The following is a 13,918-nucleotide window of genomic DNA, read 5'->3' on the forward strand; positions in this document are numbered from 1 at the left end:
TGCTAACTACAAATATTAATTACTACATGTATACGCATGTTTTTAATTACGCATGTTTAAAAAATACCGACGCTAACCTTAAATATTTGTTACTCCGCTCACAGATCGTGTTCAAAGGCACAGTATTTCAATAAAATTAAATTGAAAATTTGGTCCACAGTTTGTTTGGAGATTTCATTTTCTTTTCCAAGTTTTTGCTGAATTAGGAAAAAGAAAAGTACACTCATGTGTTTTTATGCAATGGCCAAGGTCGCTTTTGATATGAGGCCTAAGTTTTAAGTTTCAAGCTAGTAAACACAATTAGCTAGTAAACACAATAAGCTATTAAACACAATAAAGGGAGCATTTGTAATCGCATATATCAGTTTCGACTGCGAATAATCTCTGCGAGAAGTATGCTTATACCCGTAACTCGATGATTAAAGGTGTAACTAGATTTGTCGAAAAGTATTTAAGGGAGCATAAGGGAGCTTTCCAAGTGAAATTTTCAAAAAATGTTTTTTTTTTTTTTTTTTTTTTTTTTTTTTTATCGAATAGTATACACTCTTCCGAATATTCCCTGAAATTTTCATGCCGAAATTCATATTATTTCGGTTACTGTACAGCATTTCTTGGAAGAAGGCAATGGAGCGCTACAGCTGCCGCGTCGGCCTTCTGCCCGTGCGACCGTTATTTCTATTGTCTCGTTCCTACCAGCTCGTGTACCTTTCAACGTGAGTCCGGTTCGTCTTTCAGTTCGGTTTCGGCATTCAAAATGGATAGATCTACGAAAGAGAAATGTACGTGGCAGGATAGAAAAGGCTCGAGAAGCAGACATCCGCGAAATGAACGAAAAAGATCCGCGGGTTTCAAGGGAACAAATCGACACGATATCGAAACGGATCTAACGTTTGCGAGCACTTCGGCAGCAAAATTCTCAATAATAGTCCGTTTAGCTATGTGATTTAGGAGTTCTTTTTGGTTTTTGGATTGGGCTTTAAAATTTGTGTTCAGTGTTCGTGTCCAGATCCGGCCGAGATAGATTCTTGTCCTTTGATAAAAAATACTTATGAAATCAATCGTCGTTTCTGCTTTGTCATGCGATTGGTCGGCATCGGCATAAATGGCATTAGAAATTTTATCGCCTTGATTGATTTAACTGCAAACTTCAATAATAACACCAATTATGGAATAGTGAAAATCCTGCAGATTTCAGCGAAATCAATATACGAGGCCGTCGTGAAAAAAGCAGGTACCGAAGAGAAGAAAAAAACATTGGAAGCAGAAAATCGGGGCGATATTCTGACGGTGTCTGGTGATGGATCGTGGTCGAAACGCGGTTTCACGTCGCGCATGGGTATCGTGTCCGTGATTGGAAAATATACTAACAAAATTTTGGATGTTGCTGTCAAATCAAGCTTCTGCAAGGCTTGTGCATTCTGGAAAGGACAAGAGGGAACACCCGAGTACGAGGCGTGGTTTGAGACGCATGGATCCGAATGCAACGTCAATCACGAAGACAGCGCGGGAAAAATGGAAGTCGACGGTATAATCGAAAAATTCAAGAGATCAGAAGAATTGCACAACGCGAAATACGGTTATATACGGTATATAGATACAAAAACATTCAATATGTTATTAGAAGCCAAGCCGTACGATGACGATTTGACGGTAAAAAAAAAAGGAATGCGTTTTGCACGTGAGCGAGTATATAAAAGGGGAAACGAAGCAAGAAAAAGGTTAGTTCAACTAAAAAAGGGCAAAAAGAAATCGAAGACAAAGCAATGGAGAGTGAACCGGAAAAACAAGGATCTCGTTCAAGTACTCCGAAAATTAAAAAAAATCAAACAAAAAAACTGCTGTTGAACCGAAAAGAGTTAATTTACGTTAAAATTATTGACAAATCTCTCAGAATATTATGGCTTGGCAGTTTGCGAAATTTCAATTCCGTGGAAAATATGAGGAAAGCCATATGGGCTACATTTCATCACAAAAGCTCAACTGATGAAAATCCTCAGCATGAGTATTGCCCTCCGGGAGAAGATTCGTGGTGCGGATGGCGCAAGGCCGAGGCCACAGGAGAGGAGTACACCCATCCACCAGCACTCGACGAAGACGTACAACAAGTTTTAAAGCCGATTTACGATTTACGATGATCTAACAACGGAGGATCTCTTAGAACGATGTACGGGCGCGAACACTCAAAACAATAACGAGAGCTTCAATCACTGTGTGTGGCAACTAGCCCCAAAGCACGTATTCTGCGGCAAGCAGATAGTAGAAATCGCTACGCAGTGTGCTGTGTGCACCTTCAATGAAGGTTACGACCCAATTTTAAAAATTTTTGAGACGATGGGATGATAGGACCGAGCGCCGCAGATTTCGCCTCTAAGTACAAGAATGCGCGCATCACCCAAGCAAACCGCCGGGCGTCCCTGGATCGCAAAGAGGCGAGGACAGCTCGTCGGACTGAACAATCCATTGAGCACGATCTTTTCGAAGAAGCAGAAGGGATATTGTATGGACCTGGCATCGCTGATTGACTGTAAGTAAACGATTTACCTAAAATTTCCTCACTTGATACTTTGAACGCGTTTTTCTCGAAACAGCATTTTTCAAAACGGTGTCGGATTTGGAGGGCAGAGTTTTAAAGATATCGGGTTGAATTTTTTACACAATATTCTTAACGTCATTGTTTATCGTGCTATGGAAGCTTTTTTTTTTTGACATCTTCCTATTTTTTTGTAAAAAAAACTGCTAAAAAAAAATGCTAAAATCGATACTTTTTCTTCAAACCGGCACCATTTTAGCAAAAAAAATTAAAAAAAAGCCTCCATAGCACGAAAGCCAATTATATACCGATCAATAATCTTTTTGTGTTTTTTGTCAGATCAAAATTGTGACCCCCAACGTGGACACCACATCCTAGGGCATTTTCTGCAACAATTGTTTCATCATTTTTATAGATATAAATTAATAAATAAATCCATCTTTAAAAAATTGTTTTGTATTCTTTAACACCCAATTAATATACAAAAAAAATTACTGACTAACGATTAGATATTATTTTTTCTTAAAAAAAAAAATCGCGAAAACCAGCGATTTTTCGGGCTGTCACACTGGAAAGCTTCCATAAGCGTTTCCGACTATATAAGGTACATTCTTGATCAGGATCACTAGCCGAGTCGATCTGGACATGTCCGTCTGTCTGTATGAACGTCAAGGACTAAGGAACTGTAAAAGCTAGAAGGTTGAGGTTTAGCATACAGATCTTGAATCTGCGCTGCGCAAGTTTGGTGCCGCACAAAACTGTCTCGCCCACACTTTTTAAAAATGTGTTGATATTTATTCACATTTATATTAGTCTTGTAAATTTCTATCGATTTGCTAGAAACTTTTTTTCCATGCACTCTAACGCAAGAACTGCCCATAACTGCCATGCCCACACTTCTGCAAAATGTTTTGATACTTTTTCATAATTTTATTAGTCTTTTAAATTTCTTTCGATCTTCCAAAGAAATTTGTGCCACGCCTACCACTGCCACACATTTTTGAAAATTTTTTGAATACATTTTTTATAATTTTAGTAGTCATTTATATTTCTGTCGATTTGCCAAAAAACTTTGCCAAGCCCACTCTAACGCCGTTTCTCATTATATTTCCCATCCTCATTTTATATCCATCGATATCGCAGAAAAATAATTTATTTTCCCGTTCGCATTCACACTAGCTGCGTAACGTGTATCTGATAGTCGGGGAACTCGTTTTTTTGTCTCTTGTTTTATTTTTGTTAATTTTTTTTATCAGCTGCGGTGATTTCCACCAGCCGCGGTGACTTTTCATAAAAACGAGTATCAGCCCATCGGAAGACAAATCTCAATAACAAGTGTTAACTCATCCTCTACTGGGCTAAAAATTACCTCAACTAATCACCAGATTATTAATAATTCGTGTAATATGCAAACATATAATTCCAATGAATTATTATTAGATAGACAGCCGAGTCAAACAGGACTGATTGTTAGACTAAACCTTTTCTAATTTTGTTTAATATGGTAAATATGACTATATAGATATACAAAGGACTTTTCCATTTTCATTATGTACGTATATTATATATTATGTATGTATATTATATATGTCGCAGATCATTTAAATGTAACGACATTTCTAGTAATTGCGCGTTTCTGCTTGGCACCCGCCATGCAGGCGCCTTTTCTATTCTTTTGGTGCGCGCAGAGAACCGTTAGAGTTTCTGACGAACGTAGTCTGGTCGCGTTTCACAATAAATGAGGTGCAACACAATAATATCCGACAACTACACTGAAACAGGAGTACCACAGGGCAGCGCACTTGGCCCAACTCTAAAGGTCCTTTACACAGCGGATATTCCCACGATTGACCGACTACACTGCGATCCTCAACCGTCCAGATACCCAGTCCGTGCAAAAACCCAACTCGTCAACCAACTCACGGTAACTGAGTTGTATTAAAATAAAATAACAAATGTGTAACGTTCACTCGTAACAGGCAAGTCAACGAAATAAAGTATCTCGGCGTAACTTTCGAACCCAGCCATAATTTTGTAAGTCCTATTTTACAGCTCCAGTATACATGACTGTTACTAAGGTTATAGTAGCAGTTTTTATAACACATTCGAGAATGTTTGAGTAAAGGCTCACTATAGGGGAGTATTCATAATGAGTGGTTTCCGTAAAATCACCCGGACATCCCATGTTGGGTGGGTGCGGTTAGTCACAACTTGAAGGGCTTCTTTCCTCTTCTTTCCTCAGACATCTTGGCTATCCTGTTCTGGACTTTCGGTCTTCAAATGTTTTCTTAAGTTGCCCCTGTAATTTTGGAACATTAGAAAATGTTTATTGCGCCCGCAGTACAGGCAAAATACATAATTTCATGGGTCGCCTCTAATAGTAACAATAAAAATAAACTATTGCTGTGCAGCAGATTTTGGACCGATCTAAGGCGGATGATGGATTTTTTGTGAAGAATAACGGTTTAGTAGAGTTAAATGGTACACTGAATTCTTTGAAAAGTATGTAACAGGTAGAAAAATGCGTTTCCGACCATAAAAGGTATATATAATTAAATATTTAAGTATTTAATATTATTAACAAATATATATTTTGCTTATATATTTATTAGATTTATTTGATGTGTATTTTTTATGTTTAAGTTTTTAATATGAAAAATGAATATGTCACTCCCAGTCCTTTTAGATTTATATTTGTCCTCAAGCGTTTATTTCTGTGTATATTTGTGGAACTTCTCCAATATGTCAAAGGTGGGAAAAAGAGTCCAAAAGAGTCCTTCCAAGCTTCTGTAGTGATACCAGTAAGCTTTCTTAACAGGTGGTGCACCTGTGATTAGTTTTAAGCGACGCTAGTCCCTGATGTCGTAAGCTAAGTTGATCGCCCTCCTGAGACATTCAGCAACCTCTTTGTAAGCTGGTTCGAGTCCGTACAGTGCCTCCATAGTATGCAAGTTAACCCAAGCAGTTTTCACGGAGTAAAAAGGGAAATTTGGAATCTAGAAATTTGGAAGAAGAACTGCTGACCTGGCTCTTTGGCAGCAGCGCTGCAGCGGGCCGGAGCCCTCAAGCTGCAGCTAGATCGTAATTTAGTTTAGTAATAATTGGTACTCCAGAGCATAAGCTCCGAAATAACATATTCTAGAAATTACCCTCACCCTAACGGGTGTGTGGAAATAAAGGATTAATAATAAATAATCAACCAACCGACTTTTATAATTTGCATGAACTAAAATTTGGATTGTTGTAGCGATTGACCATAAGGTCCCAGGCAACAGTTTTCGTCTTTATCTCCTGTACGCCTGCAGCACTATCACAAGCTCTGGGGTATGAACATTTTGAGGCCTCACTTAACATATTTATACACCGATCAGCCAGAATTAGGATGTTCCATTACCACATGTGACGGCGTTGAGCTTGTATAATCTCAAGGATTCGGAGGGGACTCCTCCACACTATGAGTGGAAACTTCCGACCGGTTTCATCGTCGTTTTTACATCGGTACTTACTGCATACCTGTGCAGCCGTAAGCGGAGTAGAGTGAAGTACAACTCTTCTTGAATCGTTGGCCCCACCATCAGGATATCATTTAAGGTCGACTAGGACGCTGTTTTGCAGAAGGTATCGAACACGACGGAAAGGGAGGCAGACTTAACAAACTCGAACTTTTGATCGCAGAGAGACGCCCAAACGTGCTAAAGTTTCGTAGTAAATGATCTTCTGCATTGCGAAAGCTACAAGTTTGCTGAGGCTTGCTGTTGGAGGACGAACACGAAAATGAGCTACGATGTGACTTCCTTGACAATAATTTGGAATGCGACTCTGCAGCTGATAAATAATGATATCGGCGATTGAACATTTTTTCGAAATCGGACCAATGCGGCAAAGTCTCATAATCGAGCTGTTCCTCATATTTTCGTTTGGTCACTGTGTTGACTCTATTCAATACCAAATAAATCAACATTGCATTCGAAATTCCTATCAAAAACAGAGAACCATAAATCGACAAAAGAGTTCCGATAAGGTTTCTCAAGGAGGATGCGGACTGTTGCGATGTTTTCGGAAGACTAAACAATGTTGAAATATTATTCGTAAAGATTAGGCATTCGTTATCGTAAGCCTTTTTTGAACTGGTCAGTGCCTTTTCGTAATTTCTCTCAGTGACTTGGTAAGCTTTCATTGTTCCTAAAGATTCGTCAGAGAAAGAAATTAAATGGTTAAATTTTTTGATAACTGGTGGTGTCTTTATGAACCAAAGTTCCAAAAAGGCTTATGAAATTTTCGAGTTGGCGCTACATAAGCTGATCCAGGAGTTTCGCTTATACTTGCTGTCTTTAAAACAGACAACATCGAAAATAACTTAAATTGCCAAACTTGCGTAATCACATGGAAGATAAGGACAGCAATAACATTTCGAGTAGCTTTAGAGAAAAGCACGTGAAAGAAGAGCACAAGTATACTACATCGAAAGCTTGTATAGACTCTCGCGATTCTGAGCAATTGTAACAAGGGAACACAGTAAGCAGAAATTAAAAATATACAATAGCTGGACTTGGAAGTTTAGAAACTTTTGACTTGACGTATCCAGCCAAGTGGACATCGTATTTAGAGCGTTTCAACTTGTTCCTGCTGGCAAATGAGGTCAAGGACGAAGAGCAAAAAATGGTTTGTGGATTTCCTAACTCTGGCCGGCGGTCCGCTGTATGGCTTTTTTACATCATTGGCCTCACCAACTACAGTGAGTAAGCTGGAGTTAAGCGAAGTCTCATCTCGAGACTGTTTGCCACTCATGCGGCATAAAAGGCTATTTACAACGCGTCTGTCTGAATCGCCTAGGGACAACGTAGTACGTATCATTTTACATTCCCAGGGAATTCGCAATTCATAATATACTGCCGTTGACAAACCAAAAGAGGTCCATATCTAACATTATAAACGGCTGCACCTGTGTGTATTCATTCAAAGTAGATTCGGGGTCTCCAGTGACTATTATGAAGGAATCAACATTCCACTATATCTGGCCCAACGGAAGGGCATACCTTAATAGATGCGATTTGGAGTGAAACGATTTTCAGAAGAATCAAAATCTATTGCATGGAGTCATCTATGTTTCTATTTGCTGCAATCAAAAACATATCGGAAATCTGCCACTGGTTATTGTTGAAGGTGGCGGCTCATAGTTGCTAGGGTGCAACTGGTTTTAGGCACTCGGTAAAAATAACAATTACAAAACACACAAGTCAACACTTGCTGAGCCTTTACATCGGTTACTTTACAAAACTACTAATTGGACCTAGTAGCGCCAACTTGAGGACGTTTTCTTTGCGCTAAAGGAACTAATTACTTCCGACAATTTGATAGTTCCCTATGATTGCAAGTCGCCGTTAATGTATGAATCAGAAACTATGCTGCAGGTCCCAATTGGAAGAGGATGGGTTGCGACCCAAACCGGACCCATTTCGTACAATCTTCGTTTTTTCCGACCATCGCACTTCGTAGTCGACAGACGTCATTACAGAGCAGCGGCAATGCGAACACAATCGAGGACTTCGAATACCTCTGGAACCATGATCCATTTTCCGAAACCATCGAAGAACCCGACCCTGACCACCCATCTACTCCAGCTGCTTCGGAGACAGTACCACCTAGTGATCAACTATCAGTGCAACCGCCGGTAGCCGCGCTACGTAGATCCAAGCGTAGCATACAACATCCGGAAGTATATGATCCATCCGGGTGTTAACGAGTGTTGTGTATGTTCAAAGTATCGCGCCCAAATTAGTTAGAGCTGTAAACACACGGCATTGTCAGATCAACATTTGATCACCGATAGAATATCCTCGGTCGAGTACTCAGCACGTCAGGCGACTCGTCCACCGCGCATCAAGCTGCCGAAAATATGACGTTATCATCCTGTAACTAGTTCGTATAATAAGCCAGTGAAGTGGGTTCACAACTTACACGATTAAGAATATTTAGTTCAAAACTTCTAAAGCACGACAGCTTTGGTAATGTAAACTGCAAAATTTTAATGGACATAAAAACTTCTGTACTTTCTAGAAATATCGTAAGCTGTATTACATGTAATACATTTAACCTAATATACTATAAGTAGTTGGAAAATGACTCGAGAAAAACTTTTGAATTAATCAAGAATTTTTTATTGAAAATAACAATGGTAGTATTTATTGTACATCAACCAATATTAAATAATTTTCATAATTTCCATATATTTATTTATTTAACAAAATTAAATATAGTATACAATACTAAACCTAATTAAATTTAATGAGTACTAGCTACGGGGTCCTTTGACTCGAGACTTATGGGTTAATTGCTTTATATAATAAACTTAGCTTTCTGAACAAATTTGTAAAGTTTTGAGATATTTTCACAGGATGGGTTACTTAAAATTCGAAAGACTATGTGTACAAAATAATTGAGATCTGATTGAGTGCAATTGACTGCAGGCGTCGAGAATATGGTCAACGGTGAGCTCGTCCCCGCATAGTTGGCATGTTGGTAGCGCCGTTCTCTTCAGTAAGTGTTGATGTGTGGACGGGGTGTGCCCGATGCGTAGACGGATGAAGGTCGCGCATTCCCGTTTATGTACGTTCGTTGGTGGCTTGAACATGATGCAATTCGGGTTAATAAACTGGTTCCTGTGTATGAAGAGTGCCCATTCTGAGAGTTTCTTTTCTTTGAGGTTTAGCTTGATTCGACTTTTGAAATCCTTAGAGTTAAACAGAGTGAAAAGGATTGATGGTGTAAGCCGCATCTCTTGGGCGGCTTTGTCAGCAAGTTCATTCCCATGGATACCTTGATGACTGGGAACCCAGAGTAAGGTGATTTTCGTTGGATGAGAACTTAGGATGTGCCTAACTTCTTGTGTTGTGGGGTCATTATGGTTCCAGTTGCGTATAGCGGAGAGAGAGGAGAGGCTGTCTGTGCAGATAACAGATTTACTATTGTTTTTGGAAGCGAATTGGCATGCTTTGAGAATGGCGAAAGCTTCGACTGTGAATATGGAGTTGTATGACGGAAGCCTACCTCCTGCAATTATTTTACGGTTACAGTCAACAACCGCAAAAGTGGTTGCGCCGGTGACTTTAGAACCATCGGTGTAGATCCAGTTTTTCACACCAAGATCATCTTGTGCGCTCATAAAACGTTTTTGGTATTCTAGGCGATTTGTAACCTTTTTGGCAGCATTGTATATTTGAAGGTTTATGTTAGGCTTTCAATGTAGTTTCTTTTACTCGTGATTGAATACACGGAAGACCCTATTCTGCCAATGTGCACGCTACTGGAGATGTGGGAAATGCGTGAATGGCGCGACGGACCGCTCCGTGATATGGGGCTTGTAGCTCTTTAAGTGTGATTTAGCACACCAACCGAAGATTGGCAGTCGGTAGTCAATTTTAGATAGCATTAATGCGCGCGTAATATCTATGAGAGTCTTAATATGTATGTAGGAATATTTAGATGATAGAAATTTAATAATGTTAAATCTAGTTTCCAGTTGTTTTCTTAGAGTCTGACAGTGCTGTTTAAAAAGTAGTTTGGAGTCGAAGATTATCCCCAATGGCAAGAGAGGCCCCAGAGGTTGCTCCCCACAAGTTAATTTCTTGCAATATTTCTAGGAATTTGTCTCTGTGTTAATATTTTTTATTTTTGTAAAGATTATTGCGTCGTCTGCGTATAGTGAGATGTAAATATCTTTATGCCGAGTTACAATGTCATTTATATCTTCGATACCTATCATAAATAAAACCACCGAAAGTGGCGAACCCTGCGGGTGTAAAATGTGGGAGTTCGATGTGACATTGTTCATTCGAACCCTGAAGGACCGATTGGTCATGAAGGCTTTAATTAGGTTATAAAGCTTTGGACCAATGCCCCAGCGCTCAAGTCTGCAAAGTACAGCGTGAATCCCCACGCGATCGAACCAGATGAGTCTGTTTGCTATTATTTTTTCTAGTGTTTTTCCCAGATAGGATAACAAAGAAATTGGACGATAGCTGTTAATATCGGACGGAGGTTTGTTTAGTTTTGAGATAGGGATAATGGTAGCCGATCTCCATGTATGTGTGTATTTTCCAGTGCTCAGTATTTGATTAAAGGTATCCAAAAGTTTTGTTTTTAGGTGGAGAGATAGGTTTTTGAGCATAGGGTATCTCTGTCTGCTTCTTCCTTTTGCTTTTGCTACTGAATTTTTTATTTCAAGCAATGTGAATTTGGAATCTAAGCATGTAGCCGATGGGGAAAGTGAGTCGATGAGATAGGACTCTGAAAGATAATGATAATTTTTTTCTCGTATATATTCTGTTGAAGTTTGGTCATAAGAGTATTCTGACCAAGATTAGGCAAACTCTTCGGCGATATTTAATGATCCAGTTAGAGTACCTGAGTTTGATTTGATGTATTTCTACGGTGTGGGAGGGATGGCGGCTAGGCGTTTTATATCGGACCAGACTTTTTTTGTGGAGGATACTGGGGAAAATTTGGAAGTACATTTTTTTAAGGGAGTTACGCTTGGCCGAAAGTACGGCTTTTTTGAAAAGGGCGTTTCCTCTTTTGTACCTGATAAGGTTTGTATCATTCATATTGGCTTTGTAGGACGAGAACAAGCATTGCTTTTGGTCCCTAAGCTGTTGAAGGTTAGCGTTTCACCATGGCACTTTGGCTTTGTGGATCACTCCTTTCGTTTGGGGAATGCTGCAGTTTGCAGCTGCTCGTATGACTTTCGTCACTTGTGCGACTTGCTGATTTAGGCAACCGTCAGTCCAATATGCTGCTGATTTTTCGCAACTTTCATTAAAGCGTTTCCATTTTGCTAGGTCTGTCTTGTATTAAGGCATGGTGGGTGGTTATGGGAAAATGGTCACTTTCATGGAGATTATCTGAGATAGACCAGGTGCATATGGGCTATCTGTGGAGATATCAGTGAGATATCGATGTGAGTGAAAGTGTTGTGAGTTGAAAGGTGAGTCTGGGAACCGTCGTTAAGAACAATTAGGCTGTTTTGTGTTGTTTGTGTTTGGGCGCGAACCGCATAAAGGACTCCATGAGTTTAGGTCAGTATTGCGGATCCATTAAGATTTTGTAGAATCTCTGATATGTCAGAGGATGAGAAGATTTCACTTGGTGGGATGTACGCATTAACAATATTAATGACCTGTTCAAAATAAAGCTGCAATGCGGAGCAGAGTATGCTGGAGTTAATGTTACGGTATGTAAGTGGTACATTCCTTTTAATAAGAACACCAATGCCTTGTTTGGCTGAGGTGTTATAAGAAAAATTGTGGAAATAACCACTATATTCTTTGGGGCAAATAAAATTTGTAGAATTACATGGAAGGTTGGTTTCCTGCAAAAATACAATATCGGGTGCTTGGTCTTTTATCAGTAGTGTCAGTTCGTTGTAATTATTAAAAATACCGTGGATGTTCCATTGTAATATAGTAATTGTCATGATTAAAATTGCATGTTTTCAGTTTACTTGGTGTTCTTAAGTAAGAGAAAACAGTTTTGGCAGAGGTGCTTGGGGAGGAAGTAAGATTCTCTTCGAGATTCAAAGAGTTCGTCCGAGAAGTGGTATACGTTGGTGAGAGTAATCGTAATGTAATCGTGTCTGGGTATCGGGATTTTTTGACAAGCATAACGGATGCTGTGTTTTGGTTTGTGAGTAGGTAAGCGTGGGGTTATTTGTTGTGTTTTGTTGTTGTTTTAGTATAGTGCGAGCTTCATGGAAACTGCATTTTTTGCTTGTTTTGATGTAAAGCAGTTGTTTTTGTGTTTGATATTGTGGGCATTCGGGTGAGGAGGCTGGGTGTTCGCCGGTGCAGTTTGCACAGAAAATGCGAGTGCATGGCACGGGACGGTTGGGAGCGAGATTGCATGATACACAGGCGGATGGGTTCTTGCAGTGCTTTGATGTGTGGCCCAATAATTGACAAGACTTACATCTCATCGGGTTGGGTATATATTCTGACACCTTAACTGTGTGCCAGGAAACCGTTAGTTTACTGGGAAGAGTGAAACGGTCAAACGTTACGAGAATTTTTCCAAAAGGTTTGTGGGTGCCGTCGATCATTTTGGTGAATTTAAATACGCTGTGTACATTTTGAGATTTTAGTTCCTCAACAATTTCGTTTTCTGGAATGGTAATAAGACAGGGAGCGTAAATTGTGCGTTTGACAAAGTTAAGAGTGTTGTGGAGCTTGCACTCGATATCGCATAAGCCAGGCAAAGAGGTCACTTTGATAAATTTGTCACTTACTTCCCTGGAGTTAACCAGCAAGAAAAGGTTACCATCGCGAAGATAAGAGATGGATGTGATGTCTTTGCTGATATACTTAAGGGCTCTATAGACGGCAAAGCAGTTATAGTCGGATATGGTTTTCGGAGAGTTTTTTGATGAGACCATTAAATGTCTCGGATTTTTGCACTGCGTTTCAGGGAGGTCTGGGAAATCAACTTGTAATTTCTGAAAGGGTCCTTTTTTCTTAGCTTTGGGGCTAACGTTGAGACTGGCAAAGCGATTATCCCCCAAATTGAGTGGCCCGGGGGCCATGGTTAATAAATTTATGGATATTGAATGTTTTTGGATTTGCATGTACGCGTTGATAAGAAGATCAAGAAGATAAGATGATAAATATCAGTGTAACGGCGATGGTAATTACGCGATAAGCAAAGCGCACACAATTGGAAAGACACAGACGTCCGCACTCGAAGAGTGATAGTCGGTGACTGAATTTCCATATATTATCTATACATATATTGTAAAAATATTTTTAAGTTTTTTTTATTCACGTTGTTTCTCTTTCAAGCTCTCAATTCAAATTGTTTTCAAGACTATACAATAAATTCAATCGATATAAGTGTCACTAGTATTTTATATTTATACATAATTTACATTCGGCCTACCTGGCTAATGATCGACCTCAATCTCCAATATTAATCCTATGGTATGGTTTGGGACGTTTGGCCAATGTTTCAATCTCGCTGCTTCCAATATACTCTCAAATGGTAATTTTCAAATACTCTATTTAGGGCGACGGCTGAGTGCGCGGGTTACAACATCAGCAATCCTTACGTCAACTCCCTCACCCCTCAAACCACCACGGCTGAGCTGTTTGTTCGTCGCCCTCTCATGTTGCAACATAGTGTAACATCGTGGGCGGAAACAGCTCAGCAAAACATAAACAAAGAGATTCCCCAAATCTGCCGGGTCAGCAGATTCACGTCGTAGCAACCAGAAAGTAAAACACTTTTCGACTCCGTTAGATTCAGATTGAAGCGAACTATCCAACCGAACAGACAGATTTAATTAATAAAGAACATTTCAAAATAAACCTTTTCCTGGTAAATTCATTGAGGATAATTGAG

The 13,918-nt window shown here is 39.5% G+C and overlaps 2 protein-coding genes and 1 long non-coding RNA gene across 3 annotated transcripts; 2 read left to right on the forward strand and 1 right to left on the reverse strand.

Annotated features, from left to right (window-relative positions):
- Positions 1 to 585: 585 nt before the first annotated feature.
- On the forward strand, positions 586 to 2,647 carry LOC120284408. Its single transcript, XM_039292029.2, has 2 exons — positions 586 to 1,718; positions 1,892 to 2,647. The coding sequence occupies exons 1-2, from the start codon at positions 1,078 to 1,080 to the stop codon at positions 2,133 to 2,135; spliced, it is 885 nt and encodes a 294-aa protein (XP_039147963.1). The 5' UTR covers positions 586 to 1,077; the 3' UTR covers positions 2,136 to 2,647.
- Positions 2,648 to 5,966: 3,319 nt separating this feature from the next.
- Positions 5,967 to 8,880, forward strand: LOC120284400. Its single transcript, XR_006541567.1, has 2 exons — positions 5,967 to 6,695; positions 6,786 to 8,880. It is a non-coding gene; the product is annotated as an uncharacterized LOC120284400 (long non-coding RNA).
- A 3,221-nt stretch (positions 8,881 to 12,101) lies between these two features.
- Positions 12,102 to 13,219, reverse strand: LOC123327162. The gene has a single exon (XM_044922763.1). The coding sequence runs from the start codon at positions 13,143 to 13,145 to the stop codon at positions 12,102 to 12,104; it is 1,044 nt and encodes a 347-aa protein (XP_044778698.1). The 5' UTR covers positions 13,146 to 13,219.
- Between the last annotated feature and the right edge of the window lie 699 nt (positions 13,220 to 13,918).

The sequence above is a fragment of the Drosophila simulans genome, chromosome 2R (assembly GCF_016746395.2).
Source record: "Drosophila simulans strain w501 chromosome 2R, Prin_Dsim_3.1, whole genome shotgun sequence".
Classification (NCBI taxonomy): Eukaryota; Metazoa; Arthropoda; class Insecta; order Diptera; family Drosophilidae; genus Drosophila; species Drosophila simulans.